This window comes from Rhopalosiphum maidis, chromosome 1 (assembly GCF_003676215.2).
Source record: "Rhopalosiphum maidis isolate BTI-1 chromosome 1, ASM367621v3, whole genome shotgun sequence".
NCBI lineage: Eukaryota > Metazoa > Arthropoda > Insecta > Hemiptera > Aphididae > Rhopalosiphum > Rhopalosiphum maidis.
Genome location: NC_040877.1, coordinates 51495539 through 51514270, shown reverse-complemented (window position 1 = coordinate 51514270; position 18732 = coordinate 51495539). Strand labels below are relative to the sequence as shown.

At 27.1% G+C, this 18732-nt stretch overlaps 1 protein-coding gene across 1 annotated transcript; it reads right to left on the bottom strand.

Annotated features, from left to right (window-relative positions):
- Positions 1–922: 922 nt before the first annotated feature.
- On the bottom strand, positions 923–17093 carry LOC113550958 (acetylcholine receptor subunit beta-like 2). The gene is made up of 11 exons (XM_026952933.1): positions 17030–17093; positions 15719–15864; positions 15486–15640; positions 14539–14719; positions 14274–14430; positions 11284–11411; positions 10245–10420; positions 10006–10158; positions 9754–9860; positions 9424–9527; positions 923–5265 (listed from the first exon to the last, which is right to left on the bottom strand). Exons 1-11 carry the CDS (start codon positions 17091–17093, stop codon positions 5038–5040), a joined length of 1599 nt encoding a protein of 532 aa, XP_026808734.1. The 3' UTR covers positions 923–5037.
- Between the last annotated feature and the right edge of the window lie 1639 nt (positions 17094–18732).

Sequence of the window (18732 nt, the reverse complement as noted above, 5' to 3'; positions counted from 1 at the left end):
ATAAAAATCTGAGTTTTGGAATTTTTCGTACCATTTAAAGAGTGCTCTGAAGAGTAATAAGACTGTGGAGGAAACCTCTATTTTTCAGGACATACACGTGGATTCTCTTTTTCTAGTGTATATTTAAGCAAATATTTTTTTCTGAAAAATAAAATTAAAAATGTAGTTTTTGAAAAATTTAACTTTGTATTCTAAGCATAAAAGGTTCATGATCATTTACTAACTATGAGTATAGAAGGTGTAAAAGGCTATGATTATTTAAAATTGTTTATAATTAGTATAAAATTATTTATCTATTAACAGATAAAATTTGTAAAAAATAGTCTAAGCATAAATACTATAGCTTTAATATTATACTTAATTAAAATTTTTGTGAAACCATTTTTAACGACTATCATATAAATTTATTATGTATATTTTAATAACTGATAAACTATTCGTTTAAATTTTAAATTAACTTCATCAACATTTCAAGAAAAAAAATAATCTGTTTAATAATTTACAGTAGAAAAGGTTCCTACGATAGCAATTTATAATATATTGGTTAGTCAGTAAATTATGCGATGAGTTCTACGCTACAGATATTTGAAGCACTTTAATCGCATACACTCATTCATCAAATAATAAAATTATTTCACATCTGCTTATATATGTAGAGTTTATTAAAATATATTTACATAATACATTGATATTATAACATACAATATAATTAACTATAATTTTTAATTTTACTACAACATTTAAGCGTTAAGCAAACCTTACAAACTATACATTATAATTTTATAAGTATACAATAATAAAATTAAAGTAAGTTTTGTAATAATAACAATAATAATTAAGGTATTTAGTATAATATCTTTCAAAAATAATTTAAAAGACATTTGTATACAAAAAGGGAATTAGCAGTTTAAATGCCTAATTAATATTATTTTGTACTCTGCAGAGCGCAGACAACTTAATGTAATTTTACGAATTCATTGAAAATGTTAAAATAATATAGTATGCTTCAAATTCTTAAACGAGTGTAATTATTATAATATGCTTATAATATTGTATAAGAAAATATTATATATTATTATTTTATTCGTTATTATTAAATTTTACAAATAAAATACTACAACATCAATTTTGGAACTATATAGAATACCTACTATTTTAATACCAGTCCACACTTGCATGCAAACTTATAATATAGGTATAAGAAATTCAATTTATTTTAAGTGAATCAATTCACTAAATTAATTTTCTTACGAGGTTACGGTTAGAAACGATAGTTTTAAGTTATTTTACATTGCTTAATTTAAATGTATTTGTATTGGACTGTAATCGTTTATTTGCAGGTAACAACAAGAATTATTGTACATTTTGATGACATATACGATATACTCGTAAAATAAATTATTTGAATGCATTGATTATTTTGAGAACGATTTGGGCTAAAAAATTTCGACTCTTTCAACTAATTAATTAATTTAAAAAGTATGGAAATAAATCGAGTATATTCAATAAATTGTAATAATATAACAAAGAACACACAAACACATAAATATAGATAGACTTTGGACATATATAAAAAAGGGTTTTGAAGACTTAGCACTAATATACAACATTATTCATCCAATTCAACAGAAATCTGTGGACATTGAGCAGGGGATCCATCCACATATCTATTATGTACAGCCATGATATTTCGATTTATTTCTGCCACTAGGATCACGTGGTATACCGGAAGACTAACGATAAAGTCCATCATAATGCCTACTTTGTTCGCGATTTTTGTCTCTATATATTTATTTATAGTTTATTTTTATTTTCTATTTTTTCTATGGTTTTCTACGTTTGGCGGCCGACTGCTAAATATCGTATTTTAAGACCTATACCTAGTCAGTATTATTCATATGAGAACGAAAACAAATGTTCCGCGCAAATTAAAAATTCTGGTGATAACAATATCATCAATAATATAAAAAACGCATAAAAAGTAAACAACGAAACACACTCATTAGCGGAATATGGATAAATATATTTTATAAGCACGATCGATTGTCAAACGTCATGCGCGTAGTTACTAGTTAGCTATCATTCTTTATGCTATTTACTATATTTACATACACTCGTCGAAGCATTATTAAATATATACCTAAAAATAATACATGTATAGTCTTTTGATAGATTGTTTGAGCAAACTTCAAAGTTTCGTTTTTGAATATGATGATGCATAACATGCTTTATAAAATAGGAATAACAATATTAACCTAATAATAAATATGTGTATATTGATGTATGTATACTTTTAGAAAGTTGGCGTCCAAGCGGATAATAAAAATACATCAATATAATAACATACATGTACATTGTTTATTATGCACATAATTAGATAATAGTTGTAATAATTATTATGTACTATAATGATTGCGGTAGGACATAAACTTGTAGAGTTATAACGTACCTATCCAAAAGGAATGTCACACGATTCTGATGTCGGTTATAAGTGTCCAGGCTAAAATAAATTACTCGAAAACATAATTTTTTACCACCTGTACTGACCGTTTTATACATACAGTATTTTTTTTATTTAATTTTTTTTTTCACCGAATAAGTTACTATACTCGTGTATCCAACTATCAATTAGTAATGATAAAAAATCTGTACGACTGCAGTCATCGTCTCCGTTTTGAGTAAATATATTATAATTACAGTGCATCGTGCAACGTATACAAATACGAAAAGTACAAGCATATTATATATAAATATAAATTTAAATATTATATTATTATGTATATAAAACGCACTTCGACCTCGAAACACAATCCCACTGTTCGTTATAAGACGCATATACACATTATATTCGTGCTCTGTGTGGTGTTTTGAATGTTTATTATTATTATTATAACCAGCAATAGACGGTCATATCGAAACTTCGGGTAGAGGGGGTTTATCTGCCTTAAAAGGTCCTCTCGACGCAAAATAATAATGATAATATATTTTGTTTGAGTGAAATATTGTAACATATTATTATATATTATATATATATATATATGGTCAAGCATAGAGTATTAATCGGATGTTGATCTACATAATTCAGATATTGCACTAAAGGGGCAAATCAATATGATCAGTTCTAAATTTAAATGGACTGTTATAAATACACATTTAACTATTGACTTAAATACGTGAAATATTTGTGAAATTGATATATTATTAATGTAAACTAAAATTTAAAACTGTTTCATTATAATTGTTTCAATTTTTGTTGTAAGTACCTATTTAACTATAAACATACTCGTATATTATATTATACAGATTATTGATTATAGCATAATAATTTCTATACATCTGCGTATATATTCTAAATTTTTAACCATCATCATACATTTTAGCAATTAACAATCATTGTTCTAATTTCTATTAGACATTCCATTATTATCAAATTAGATATTAATTAAACGTTATAGTTCTGATGTAGAGCGTTCAATTAGTGTAAGTAACCAAATCACCGTTTTGTGCTCAACTAGGATTCTTGAAACAGAAAATCTGTACTCGTGCATAAATTTTAATATTCCACTTTTATACGATTTGGACCCCAAGGATACAATATCCCACGGCTCACTACTAATGGTTGTATAAAAAGAAGCGCGTAGAATTATTAAAAGAGAAAAATCAAACGGGAATACGGGATTATTTTAGCGGCATATCTCCTTTAAAGCATTAGAAAAATATTAAATTATTGAAAGTTTTGTATATTGATTATTGTCAACCGAAAAGAGCGAGTGGCCAATTTGTTCACCCTCGTGCTCAAAACGTGATGATAGTTTTCAAAATGCATTAGCTCAAGGTGTTCTATATATTTATACAACATACGATTTATATAACATACGATGGCTATACTTGAGTTCAAATGCGTTTATAATATCGTATCGTTGGAAACGTATTTATTGATTACTCGAATAATATAATACGATCACGTGTATTATCGCAACGCTATCAATACATAGGATATTTCGGTAGTTTTGGTAAATATGTAATTAAAACATTTAAAAATTAAAAAAAATAATATTGATTTCTATAAAATATCACACAATCAGCTTTTTTATATATATATATATATATAATATAGAACACACATTATACAATATAAATATTTTTCATACGACGACGAAATTTGTTAGGATTCGCTATACCTATTCAGTTTTCCCACGTAACAATACCACATAAACACAATAGTTGTATACACACTATTATACAGACCAAACAGTCATAATAATATGATTATCGTTATACCTCTATAAGCATCATACATATATACGACGTGCGATTCTGTACGCCGCAGTTTCCGCTCATTTATTATAATATTGGATCGACGTATTGTATTTAAAATAATAATATCATAATACGCACGTGTGCCTACACGGGTTTTTTGGAGTGTCTGATTGGCAACGAATTACGTACGTCAAAAAAAAAAAAAAACGTGTCCACGACGCGTGCGCAACCTAAAAATGTTTAAAGATACCACGTCCATGGGGCTAAGAATAGGAAATGAAATTTTATTTTTTCACACGTAATAATTATTGTATTTTGTTAAATGCGTTCAGATAACATTTAACGTATAATAATTATTAACGGATAGGACATGTAGCGTTCGCGATAAACGAAAATATATATTTAATGGAGACGTTGTAATATTTCGTCAAAACGATGTTATAGTATTACTTTTCATCTATATTATTCGTGTAAGGTTTCCGCCACGACAGTTCAAAAAATCGAAATCGTTTGGGGTTGGAGACTTGGAGGAGAGGTGCTAATTTTTAAATCTTTCCATTCTCTCCTCTCGTTTGTATGAGTTGTGCCACTGCAGTCGTCGCGTTCGAGGATGATTCGAGGATGATTTATATTCGCGAGTGTGACGGACGTGAATCACTTATTATGTCGTTTATTCGGTATACCTATAAATACTTGTGTATTGTCTACGTATAATATTATGTACAATAAATAATGAGCCTGCAGAGGGATTTCAACGGATATCTATAAAATAATACTCTAGTCGGCACCGTACGTGCGCTCGTAAAAGTCGATTTCGTGTGGCAGCGCCAGGTTGCTGCGACGCCGGGGTATGCTAGACAGCTGGAAGTCGATGGGTTGCCGTTGGTCGTACAGCGAGGGTGCCTGGAATATTATGGCGCACGTTCCTACTATGCAAGCCAAAGTGAATACCCACAGGAAGAACCGGTCGAACACCATCGAAACGTACTTCCAGTCCTCGATCACCTGGAATATTCATAAGTATTATAGTACATAAAGTTATATATAAATAAAACTAGTACTTAATAATATTATATATTCGCTAACTATATGTTTTGCCCCGGCCTAGAAAACACGATACGCAAATATTAAAAATTATATGCGAGCCTGCAATGAGTGTAATGTATACAGTAGTGAGTAGGTACCTTGCGAGATGCAAAGTAAAATCGATAGATGTACCGAATTGATTTTCGAGGTTTTATCCCACTTGTGACTTGTCATATCACATCTACAACCATTTTCATTTAACCGAAGTAGTTCCGGATTCCTACTTATCTAGCTTCTGTTTAACGTAACGTTTACAAAAGTAGTTGATGTTTTTAGTCAGCTTTGTAGTTAAGGTAAAGTAAAATTTTAGTTTTATTTGAAGTTATTATTAGAATATAAAATCACGTTATCAATCATTAGCATGTTAAATAAATATATTTATTTGAGTTGCAACTAAAATGCTAAACACATATCTATATTATTATACATTGTATTAAACTCTGCGATATAAATTATTATTATTGCCATTGACATTTAAAAAAAAAATAAGTACGGGATAAAATTAGATAATGTAAAAACGGTAACGAGATGATGCGCCTATGTTAGGTAGTTTTTAATATCAACATCACTTCGAACTACGTCTGTAATCTATATCTATGGTATATTTGTAAAAAAATATGTTATAATAATCGAATAATATGTAGTTCAAAATAATGTATATGATTGGAAATATATGTAGGCATGGAGGTGTTAATGAGTCATTAACTGCAGTGTGACTATTGTTTTTTTCTTCCTCTATATTACCGTTAATTATTATACAATTTTCTAGCATGCGTTATTATTATAGATTATAACTAGGGCCCAGATTTGTATGTGAATAAATATTTTTCAACGCTTCAATTTAGAATAAATCTGATTAAATGCGTAGGTTCTGTATAGTTATTGTTATTATTATTATTATTGTATATTCAAGTAAAAATAAATATAAGTTACATACTTCATTATCGTAGAATACAGGTTTTATATATCTTAAATAAAATAATTTGAATTTCAATCAAAGAGATTTATTAGTTTATTACATTCTTTTACTGTTATGGACTATCGAACTATTTTGAATATGATATAATAATCGAACAATCCGTTGAAAAAATTTATAATTTTCTGAATTTTTTCATGTAATAGGTAAATAATTTACTTATTGTTTGTTATTAATTTAATTGCAATTGTTTTATAATAAATCTATAAAAGAAAAAATAAATAAAAATGCTTTTAAATGTTGATTTTCATAAATCTTTGATAAACTTTTCACCATTTTCTAAGTATTTTTATGTACCAATGAACATATGGTTTTTCATATGTTTATATATTTTTTTATTTTTGTAATTATACATTTTGATGCATATGCTTTGCATAATATTAGCATAATGTGTATTTATTCTAAAATACTGTTTGCATAAAAACTCGGGGTTTAGTTATAACTTATAATGTTGTACAGTTATATTTTTGCATTTAACGACTTTCAAATAAACTTTACATTTATAGCGATGTGTGTTTTTTAGCTTTCTCTGGTAAAAAGCTTTTTTTAGTCTAAATAGGTATTAAGTGATAAAAATGTGTTGTTTTTCAATTATACAATTTATCATTTTATATTTTAAGATTTGAACATTGAATACAACGTTAATAATATGATAAGCTAATCGTAATTCAAAATTTTTTATGAAGATATTTAATAATTTCATAATTACGAGTATAAGCAGTTGTATGTATTATCTATAATTTTTTTATTTGATTAAAATGTGGAATTTTGGCTTGAAATTGACATTTTAATACGAATTAAATACGATATTCAATATACAGAGTGATATTCATCACACACTACCCCTATTTTTCTTTTAATAATAAGTTTATACAAATTCTGATTTTTAGAAATTTTAAGCATATCATATTTTATACAAGGTCCATATTTTTAAATAGTTGAAAAAATCAAATACTATTTTCAAATACCGTCCACGGAGTGTCTTATAGCGATATCAACTTTTTTTTCAACTGAGAATCACTTTTTATTCTTATAAATTGTTAAGTAGATGACTTTTTTGAAAATATTGTGGTATCTAAATAGAAATCCAAATGAGTAGTCTTTAAATTATTTTATTTTGTGTATTAACGATAAGATAAGAAATCTATGATAATAGATTTAGATGATATATAATGAGGGCTATGATAATTTGAAATGTATATCAATTGATTAATTATTTTATTAACATTTTAAAAGTTGTAAGAACTATCTGAGCGATATATTATACGATTATGTTATTATATTATATTTTTAAACCCTTTTATAAAGAATAACACTTATTTTAATCCTTTTTCCTTATTATATGCATTTAAAAAACTTACAACTACTCGTTTGCATTTTGATATAGATGCATCAACATTTAAAATAAAATTATTAATTTCACAATGTACTGAAAAAATAGGTTTTTATTGGAAGAAAAGAAGTTTATTATTATGTCTACAAAACACACTTTAAATTGTAGAAAAATCTAAGCACAATAGATTCCGCTTAATAGAAATATCCATTAATTAGAAAAACCATTTAATTGGGGACATTTTACAATTGCCAGAATAAATAAATGGTTTTAATGTAAATATTTACCGATTATCTGGGTCATGAAACCAGATACATTTTTATCAAAAATATTTTATTAATTATATCGATAATCTGATAATATTCGTTAATCGTTATAGAATAAACATAGATAACATCAATTATTTTTATTAAATGACTAGAGCATTGGGATCAGGAATTAGACAAATGTATTTGTATGCAATGTATACGAATCGCGCTCGTATTTGAAAACATGGGCTCCTTAAATACATTTTAAAATATCAAAAATCAGAAATGAAATAAAATAAATGTACTGTTTTAAAGAAAAATGGAGGCGATGAAGCGATGGTAAATCGTCTTGTTTCTTGAAATATAAAAGGTTTTTAAAACATCAAACGTAAAAAATACACGAATAAACCATCAAATTATAAACATTATCAACATTTCATAACACGCTTTTTACATGTATTTATGTTTAGTCATATCACATATTATAATTGCTTACATGATTTTTGTAAGTAATAGATTAACAGATGCATATATAAAATAAAGTTAAAAATAAAATCAACTACAAAATCAACAAAAAATTTGACAAATTAAATTTATACCTAATTTCCTTCAAATGTATAAGTGGTTATCACTAATAATATAAAGGCTTTAGTTAGATAATGAAAGTAATACGAGTGCCTTTTAGTTTTAGTTAACTTCAGTTCCAAACATTTTTTTTTGTGTATATGTCATATCATAATATTATACATTATATATATATACGTAATCTATAAAACTAACACAAATTTAATTATAAACATGTTATTGTAACTGCATAATAAGTAGATCAATTTATTTTATAATTGATTTGTTTTTTACATTTAAAAACAGGAAATTAAAATTCGAATGAATTCGAACTAATACTAAGTGTTATTTATAATTTATTATTTATTATAATCGAATAAATTTATAAAAAAATGTCTACATATACTTTATACATTTTATGATGGTTAATATAATATAAGTACTCCATGTTTTTTATAAAAGTTTTTCTTTATATTAATTAAGACAATGTATGAATAACATGTAAATTAAGATTAATAATAGTATTTAAAATAATAAATTAAAGATAGGCGAAGGAGAACCGGAATGCGATCAACTGTAAAACTTATTTTTATAATCATTTTTTTAATCACTGAAATGTTCTGAACTTCTATGAATATTATGTTTTGAGAGTTTAATAATTGTAGGTTTATATTATAATCTTTATTATGATGGTACAATGAAGATAAAGTATTTAAGTATATAATATATATATATATATATATATATATTGATTAAAAAATTGTTGTTGTTTTTTTTTAATGTGTACTTACATAGTATATTTGCATTTCTATATTATAAATATTATTATTCAGTTCACGCGTTTATATTATATGAACATTAAATAATTTGAAACTAATAAAAACCATTAACCTATTTGAATATTGTATAATGTATAATTAAATTAATATTTGATTATTGTATTCTATTCAATTTACCTCTTTATCTTTGTCTGCGTCTTTGATATGTTGAGCAATATAACAGACCCCTTGTAAAGCCTTGAGTAGATCAGGGGACATTGTCTTTGGCATTACATTCTCCGCTAGAGAAGTATAATAATTATTTTTTATTAGTCGTTATGCGAATATTACATTTCATATTATATGCATACTACGCGTTTATAATAGAGTTAACAAATATTAAATATTATATATTTTATATTGTAGTATTTATAAATAATTTTCCATTAACAGTGAGAAAATAAATAAATAAACTAGAGGTAGTTATTTATTATTAAATATTCATTACATTATTATATAATGACTTACGATAATTGTGAGGCTGTACTGACTGAATTTTTTTGAAGGACCAGTGTCTCTGGGTCAAAGATGGAGGTTTCTGTTCTGTTCCACCACTATCGCTTATACTGTCTCGACTGTGGATTATAATAATATTATAAGTTATTATATAAGCAATAACTATACTAAGTACGGAACTGCGCATCCGTAAAATTATGACATTCACGTGTTCAATGATTGTTAAAAATGTTTTAAAATTAAGCATATAGCTGAACTAGATACCTGTAGTCCAGTTCGTTGAAGTAACCAGGTGAGCTTTGGAATCCGTCGTTGGTCATCAGCGAATACGGTGGTCTGCGCATCATAAGTATCTGTGGCATCATGTGCAGAAACACGGTCCTCACCCAAGGTGACAGGGTGTGGGTTGATGGTGACCTTTGGGCGATTCGGTTTTATTAAAAGACGCCAGAAGTAATATTATATATAGCAAAATAAGATCTGCACGATAAACGTACACTTACCGGAAATGGATGTTTAACACGACCACGGTCATACCGATCGACATTGACACTAAGACCATGGTAAACAATAAGTACTTGCCAAGGAGTGGAACGGCCAGAGATGTCGGGGGGATGATCTCGGCTAGCAGCAAGAAGAACACTGTCAATGACACTAGTATATTACTGCACAGAGTCACCTGAAGTGTATAATAAAAAAACGAAATAGTATCACAGTTATCATTCGTAGTATTACAGATAGGTAAATTATATTTTTAAAAATATTTATCTAAATTTCCATAACAGTTAATTCGTTACAAAATACATTTTTTTATGTTCTAGATATTTTTTATAATAAATTAATAATACGTTAGTAAGTTATATTAGTTAGTGTTCCAAAAATCAGTTACTCGTTTAGTATGTTTTATATTTTTATTCATTATACCTGCTTAGTATATAAACGCACGATATGTTTTTAGTTATTTAATTTGGGTTGCTAGAAATCTAAATATACACAAAGACCTCGAAATTCCAAATCTTCAAGACCATATCAGAACCTTGTCGAAAGTTTCTTCACGTCTGTCCACAAGTGACAAGTCAACAGATCCACTGCACTACCATCACAACTTAAGACCATCACTTCAACGCCGCCTTACACGTGGACGTCCGCATAGCTTAATTACTTAAGGACCATTTTAGCGTTTAACATTAATTTACTAACCATTTAGTCATAATATCCCATAATAATTTAAAATTAATTTACTTATCGCGCTTAGTAAGCTAAAATATGTATATTTATTTATTACTTTTAGTTATAGATACCGCAAGTTAGGAATATCTTATTTTCAATATTAAGAAAAACTTATTTAATTTGTACTCAATAACGAATTTTTATATTATCAACTCAACCGGTCAAAAAAAAAAATTTTGCGACTTACAAAACAGTTTCCGATGTGTTTTTTTATAACTGGTCAATGTGTTGTATAAATTGAATTGTATGTATAATAGATATAGATTGTTTTCTTAAATTGTTTCAAATACATCTATATAATTGTTACAGTACCTTTTCGCCAGAATCAGATGGCAAATAGAACACCAACACAGTCATGAACGTCAGTCCTACGCACGGAATGATCAGATTAACTGTGTAGAACAAAGTCTTACGCCGCATTTTTATGTTGAACGTTATGTCTGAAAAAATACACCTAAAAAACAGATTCAAAAATAAATCTTTATTAATAGTTACATTCCATTAATATATCACTATATTATATTAATATTCTAATGACATATCTGAACTAGTCTTAAAAGATATAGTATACATTTTATATGGTCTTACCTTATTAGGAATTTTTTTTCACTTGGTTTTTTGGTCGAATTCCATTTTGATCAGAAATTATTTTTTTTTTAAAAACACAATATGTATTAGTATGGACAAATTTAATTATTAAAAAATATATATAATACATAAATAATATAATATTATGTATAAAATGTATGTAAATCAATTTTTATTTTTAAACTAAACAACAAAATCCTTGAAAAATATTTTATTTCTATACACAAGTTATATACAAACCTTTTAGCTAAACTTTATTGGGGCTTATATTACACTATTAATTTGTGTAATTAAAAAAAGACTAAATTAAATTCCAACATTTATATAAGGGACATGAGGATTTACAAGTTTAATAAATGTAATTTTTGTAATTTTGTTAATTCGTAATTGAACTCTGATGTATTATGTTCTTTTTACGTCTACCTTTTTATACATTATACATGTGGTGTGTGCTGTCTGGTATTTTTATTATAGTTGATATAAATTTCTATGGTCATAGTTTTTAAGCTTGAAAATTTAATAGGTTTGAGGTTCCTTATAAGTTATTCTTACCAGAAATAAAATAAAAGTTTAGTGTAAATCCACATTCATTTTTATGAGTATTTCAAGTTACAATTCTGGCGTAAGTCTTCAAAATCACGAATATTTTGCAGTTAAAAATGAATTAATTCATAAGACTTGATAATTTAAGACAAAATTCCTTTTACGATAAGTTAAATTTAAAGCTACATTATTTTTTTTGTTATAGTTTGAAGTTCAAATTACGACGAAATAAAATACTCAATATATACAAGCAGGTAATTAAAAATATAACGAATAAAGACTTGAAACTTTTTACCGTGTTTATAATTATTTACTATACGTCTATACATAATAACATTTTCAACATTTTAGATTATTTTTAAATTGTTTATACAACAAACCTATTCAAAACATTCTACGGTAAATCGGTATTGACTTATACGTTAATGACACGCAACTTGTAATATTATGATTCTTATTATATTATGTAGTCATATAAAATTATCCTGGGTATATTAAATAAGCCCGTAAAATAAAAATACATTTTACTATTATAATAAAGGTATTGCCTTATTTGAAGCTTATTATTTTGAAATTTGAAAATAACTTCATCGTAATAGTATTACTGTGATATCAAGATTTACAGACATCCAATCGATACAACAGTGTCTCCAATAATTACACAATGCATTTTCGTTGTTTATCTATATTCTATACAGTTAGCTACGATAATACTTAAAGAGGTTTTGCATCTAACAATATTTTTATCTCACTTAAATAATATTCGAAAATTAGTCCATTTCTATTTTCAAGTGTGTAAATAATTTGATATCCTTGGAAATAACATTTTTTTTTAAATATCAATGGCCTTATTATGGTTGTTGATTAGACACATTTATAAACAATAAGTAGTATATACTATATATATATATATTGGTAGTATTGGTACTCAATATTATTGAATAGCAATCGATGGTAATTAACCAAAAGATGAAATAGGTATTTAAACGTTGAAAATAATAATATTATACTACCTACCTAATATAATATATTTTGTTTCTCACTGTTATTTTTTTTCAAATAATATGTGATTATTACAAAAAAAAAAACAAAGTTTAAGTTTATCAATAATCTCCCACACAACTAAATATCTACATTTACCCACAATATATAAAAAAAGTCACATTATCACAATGACGCATTTGTACATAATAATCAAGTATTGACGAAAAATTAGGACGTCATAAAATATAATTTACGATAGTGAATAGAGATTTTTTTATCGTACTAAAATATTAAATATATAATTTTAAGGTTTTTATATTGGTCGAATTTATTATATATTATCCCGTGCACACAGAATTATTATTTACTCGATTAATGTGGAAACGAATATGATATAGGTATTTTATTTGTCTGTCAACTATTTGTTATAGATATGTTATTATTTTCTACGTATAGGTAACTTTGTTACTCTACGTCAATAAAATGCTGTGATCTTTTATACATCTTTCTTTCTGTTGACGTTTTCATAATGCTAATAAAAAATCACAATACGTGAATGCTGTTATTGATTACTCAATATCAGTTTTTAGAATTAAATGTATTCTATCCATTTGAGGTTGATTGGCCAATGTTCAAAAATCGTAAGATCGCCACAATAACGACAACAGTTAGTACTTTTGTTTAGACAGCGAAAGTTGTTCTTAAGGTTGGATATTTGATCACTTATTATTCCATATATGATGTATAACATTATATTATTTATTATATACAATAAACATGTATAATAAGTCTATTCAGCATTTTTGTTTTAAGACAATGATATTATTGTACATGCAAAAATCTACTAAAATTAATGTCTCTCAAACATAGGTAGACCTTGTTGTTTTGGTGCAATCGCTGAGTACAATATAAAATGTTATCGCGTAGATAGGTACCTATATAACTGTATTAGGTGCTATTCATTTATACAACGATTTGCTATATTATACCTGTCATATAATCATAACTAATAAAATCCAAATTGTACCAATGTAACCATACATATAGCACATATATGTTGATACAGTACACTAAAATATGGGTGTGGTATGCATAGCATTTAAATAATAAAATATACTGGCTTCGTATATTTGACTATATTTACATGATTTGTAAAAAAAAATCAATAATATTGTGCTTCAACTCACCTGTATATGACTCGGAGCAACAGGAATAGAATTCTTCGTTCCTGATCGCAGGGACTTCGAGTAAATCCCATTCGACGGATAGATAGAATTCGCTTAGATCGATTCCAACGTCCACACGGTTTCTGCCCTGCGATTGATCGATATGCCTCAAATCTACCTGGACATTTTAGCAAAAAGGTATGACTAGTCTGACTTATCCATCACTATTTTATTACACCTATCAAAAATATTTATAATGTTTATTTTTGCATTATTGAGTACCTACCTGATTTCCGTTGTAAGTCCACGAACCGAACATCATGTAACAGTTTTGTTCGTCAAACGGAAAGTATAGAACGTTTATCTCGCAGTACGATTTGTAGATAGCTGGAGGTGACCATAATACTTCGCCAGTATACTTGAGCACCGCTTTTGTCATTAGGGTAACTTCGTAATTCCCGTCAGCACTACACAATATACATATAAATTTATAAAACATCTGATTTTATTAGTTCTCAAATTTACTGAATTCATAAGTGAAATCATCAAAATTATTATACGGTGTAGGTTCCACATTTTTGCATTTCCTTTCTAACTTGGGGTAGTCATTGTTATTAGAAAAAGTTGCTATCTATGAGTCGGACGGTTAGTTATTAAAAAATATAAGTTCTAACCGTATTACATTTGGTATAATAATAATTATTTATAGTATTATAAAATTGTTGTCCAAATTTAGTTGCATTCAAATTGATTTAAGTTTTCTTCATAATTTACGTACCTGCAATTTACTTAAAAACAGCTCTACGAAAACAAACCCAAGGCCAAACGGACATTCCATAACAAATAAACAATATAAAATACAAATACATATTATACAATACTACATAATATATGGATCAATATATATATATTATATTTTATGTTCCTCTATTATACAGTTCATAAATGCATTTCGATTGGAATTTTCACTATGAATATTATGTAAACATTACACAAGAAATGTTATCCACCCACAATTGGTTTTTTGTTAAGCAGCTAAACTCCTCTGTGTGGTCGTTGGCAACAATTACAGCTTGTTTGCGTAATAAATCAAAAATCATGAAACTAAAAATTATGTGTGAAGATTTATGGACGACGATAAAAAGTGTAAAGTTATTTTTAGCACATCCTTATAAATAATATAATTATTTTGGAGTTCACGAATTATGTAGCAATGTTAAGTAAACGATTTACTTGTTAAACAAAACTATGTCTGGCAACCAAATATGATCCGAAGGTACGTATAACTTGTCTAAGCCACCATATTCTTTGGGATCCCATTTCAAATTGCAGTCAAACCATTTCTGGATCAACCACACACTCGTTGTCATCACTTGACTTTTAAGATTCTAAAATAAAAATAAAAATGTGTTGAAAGACATATAAAACTTAAATTAACTAGTAATATCCGTCGTCGAATCCATTACCATTTCGGTTAGCTGAGTGAGTTTTAAGCCCATCCAAACAGTTAAGTTCTCCGAATGATTTTGAACGGGTCTAATCAGCCGATTGTAGTTGCTCAAAAGGTCATCAAACAGATGTTTTTTGTAAGGGTTTCCTTCAAACTTCGTATCTAATTACATTTTAAATGAATTAATAATGCAGATCAATTAATAATATATATAATTAATTGAAAATTAATTACATTATTTCAACAAACAAAAATAAAATAATTGTTAAACACAATCAGTTTTAATTAACGCCATTTATCAAGAACAATATTTACAAAAAAAAAAAAATGTTATGCCCACCTATAACTTATATAATATGTATTATAGAAACTATAAAGTATGAAATGTAAAACTGTTGTTTACCAGGTAGGAGGTATCTACAATTACGAAGCCGGTAATAATTATTTCAATAATACAGGTCCATTTAATTTATATTATCGAATAATGTATTAACTCCTAGATGGCTAGATTCGTAAATATAATTTTTTGGAGTGAGACGTTTTGAAGAATCTTCAATGATCAGTTTATCTCGTCTTAAAATGCTTTGTATATTTTTTAGAGGGTATAGATCTTGGGGGTAAAGCGTTCATGGATCTGTCTCGATAGAATAAAACGTCTAGTTTCTATATTCAACGATTTAAATTACATCGATACTTGGATTACAATATAAACAGTACATTTTCTGATAGTGATAAGTTTATAGATAAGGTTTCACTATCCCTTCAACATAACAAGCGACAATCGATTTTTGTTTATACCTAGATATTATTATTAGCTGTAATATGTTATCCACATTATGGCATTACGCAACAATATAAAATTATTGCCTTAACGTTATCAATTTATCATCAAACTCGTATATACATGCAAATTTATGTGGACATAGCACGTCTGTGTCTACTTTCTGGCGAGCCCAACTCTTAAATTACAATAAAACGAATTAATATATAAATTAGACTAGATATTACACACGTGAAATTAATAGAATTCCAATGGACGAGTCGAACACCACAAATAAATAACATACATACATAGTGCATACCTGCTATTGAGTTATAAAACATAATTTTAACAGTTAAATAATCAAAATGGTAGATTCAATAATTTTTTGAACTTTAAAATATAATTGATTTAATTTAAAGTTCTTTTCGACGCGGTAGTACCTATTACTGGCTTGTAAACACAATCGTTATGTTTTTACACTTATCATTTATGTCTACACATAAAGTATAATAGAATACAGGTCTCGTTCGTTATACATATAGATGATATCTATGTTTTACTTACTGTTTGACGTGAAATCACAATAGCTGAGAGGTAATAGTAACGGGAGGATGAATAAAATATTCATTTCGACGCTGTTAAAAACTAAAACACTGCACAGGAAATTCACAAAACATAAAGAGTGGAAGACTAACTTACATTTCACGTCAGCTGCTTGCACTTTTCGCGCAATGCTAGAAAATCAATAACCACGCCCTCGCGTCTCCAGCTTCCACCCCGTTCCATGGAAAATTCGAACGGACCCGCACGGCCGCACTGAAGCCCGCAATGACGTTTCATTTCTTTCGTTTACTTATACATTATTGTGCTGTCAAAATTCAATTCGATTCCACCAGACCACAATACAATAGTGTTATGTTAAAAATAAAAATAAAATCTATACAGCATATAGAACGATTATAATTCGTTTTAAACCATACATATTACATAATTACTATAGTTGCTATATTTCGAGGTTTATAAAAGTCGAATGTCCATAATATTATTCAAATATATAATAATATTAACAATTAACTCACTTTATATACTATTACTGCAGGTCGTATAAAATATAGGTACCTATATTCTTGTTTAATGTCTTAAAAATACCAATTACCCTAAATAATATAGTTGTTAAACTGCAGTATTATTATATATCATGGTAATATTATATTATGCAATCTTCGTTGATAATGTTGAAAGTTAAATATTTTAAACTTAATTATAACGGTAGACAATGTAGTTACTTTTATATTATATATGTGCAGGATATTTTTTTAATCGCAAAATATGTTACTATTTGTTATTAATATAGTCCTTACAAATAGTTTTAATATAAATTACTATTTAAATTAAAATAAAATAGATTAGGTACAATACTTTATTCATATAATATTCTTATAAATATATTGAGTGTTTTCCAGTTATTGTAGTACAATACACTTGCCATAGCTGCAATGCGCACACATTGGAAATGTCCACGTTAATTTTAGAAAACCTGATATACCTGAAATACCGGTGCAATGAAAAATTGAAAATTCTAGATAAATGTTCAAGTTTCAAAATGTGTTACCGATGTTACCGCATCACATATTATGTGTACAAGTTAGAATCTCGTTTTTATAATAGTCGGCTCAAAGCACTTAATAAACCAAACTTTCAATGCCTTGCTGTCACCTTCGTGATTATTTACGATTAATTGTGTTCATGTCATATATCTGTAAAGACACGGTGTATTATAGTACATTCATATGTTCGTACATTTAACTGCATGTAAAAAAAATAATTTTACATTATTGTAATTATAATTAATTATTAACAATAACTTAAAGTTATTTTATGTAAATATTAAAAAATTCAAAACACGCACTTGATTATACTGTATAGTGTATACTGAGTACTGACACGTAAGTAAGTACATGGTACATAATATATTATAATTCAAAAAAGGTAAAATAAAAAACTATATACACATATAAATTTAAATATCTAATAAAATACAATTGTTGAATCAAGCCACATATAGGTATAAATAAATAATACATAATAGTATAATCATGGCAAAAATGTAGAAGTGGTGTCGGTATATGCGTGACAGTGATTTACAGTTTGGCAAAAACTATATACCTATAGATCAAGGTTGGACACCTACGGCTCCTTTAGTATGCAATTCACAGCTCCTTGGATTATGAATCAATATGGGGAGACCCATAAAATATAATTTAAAA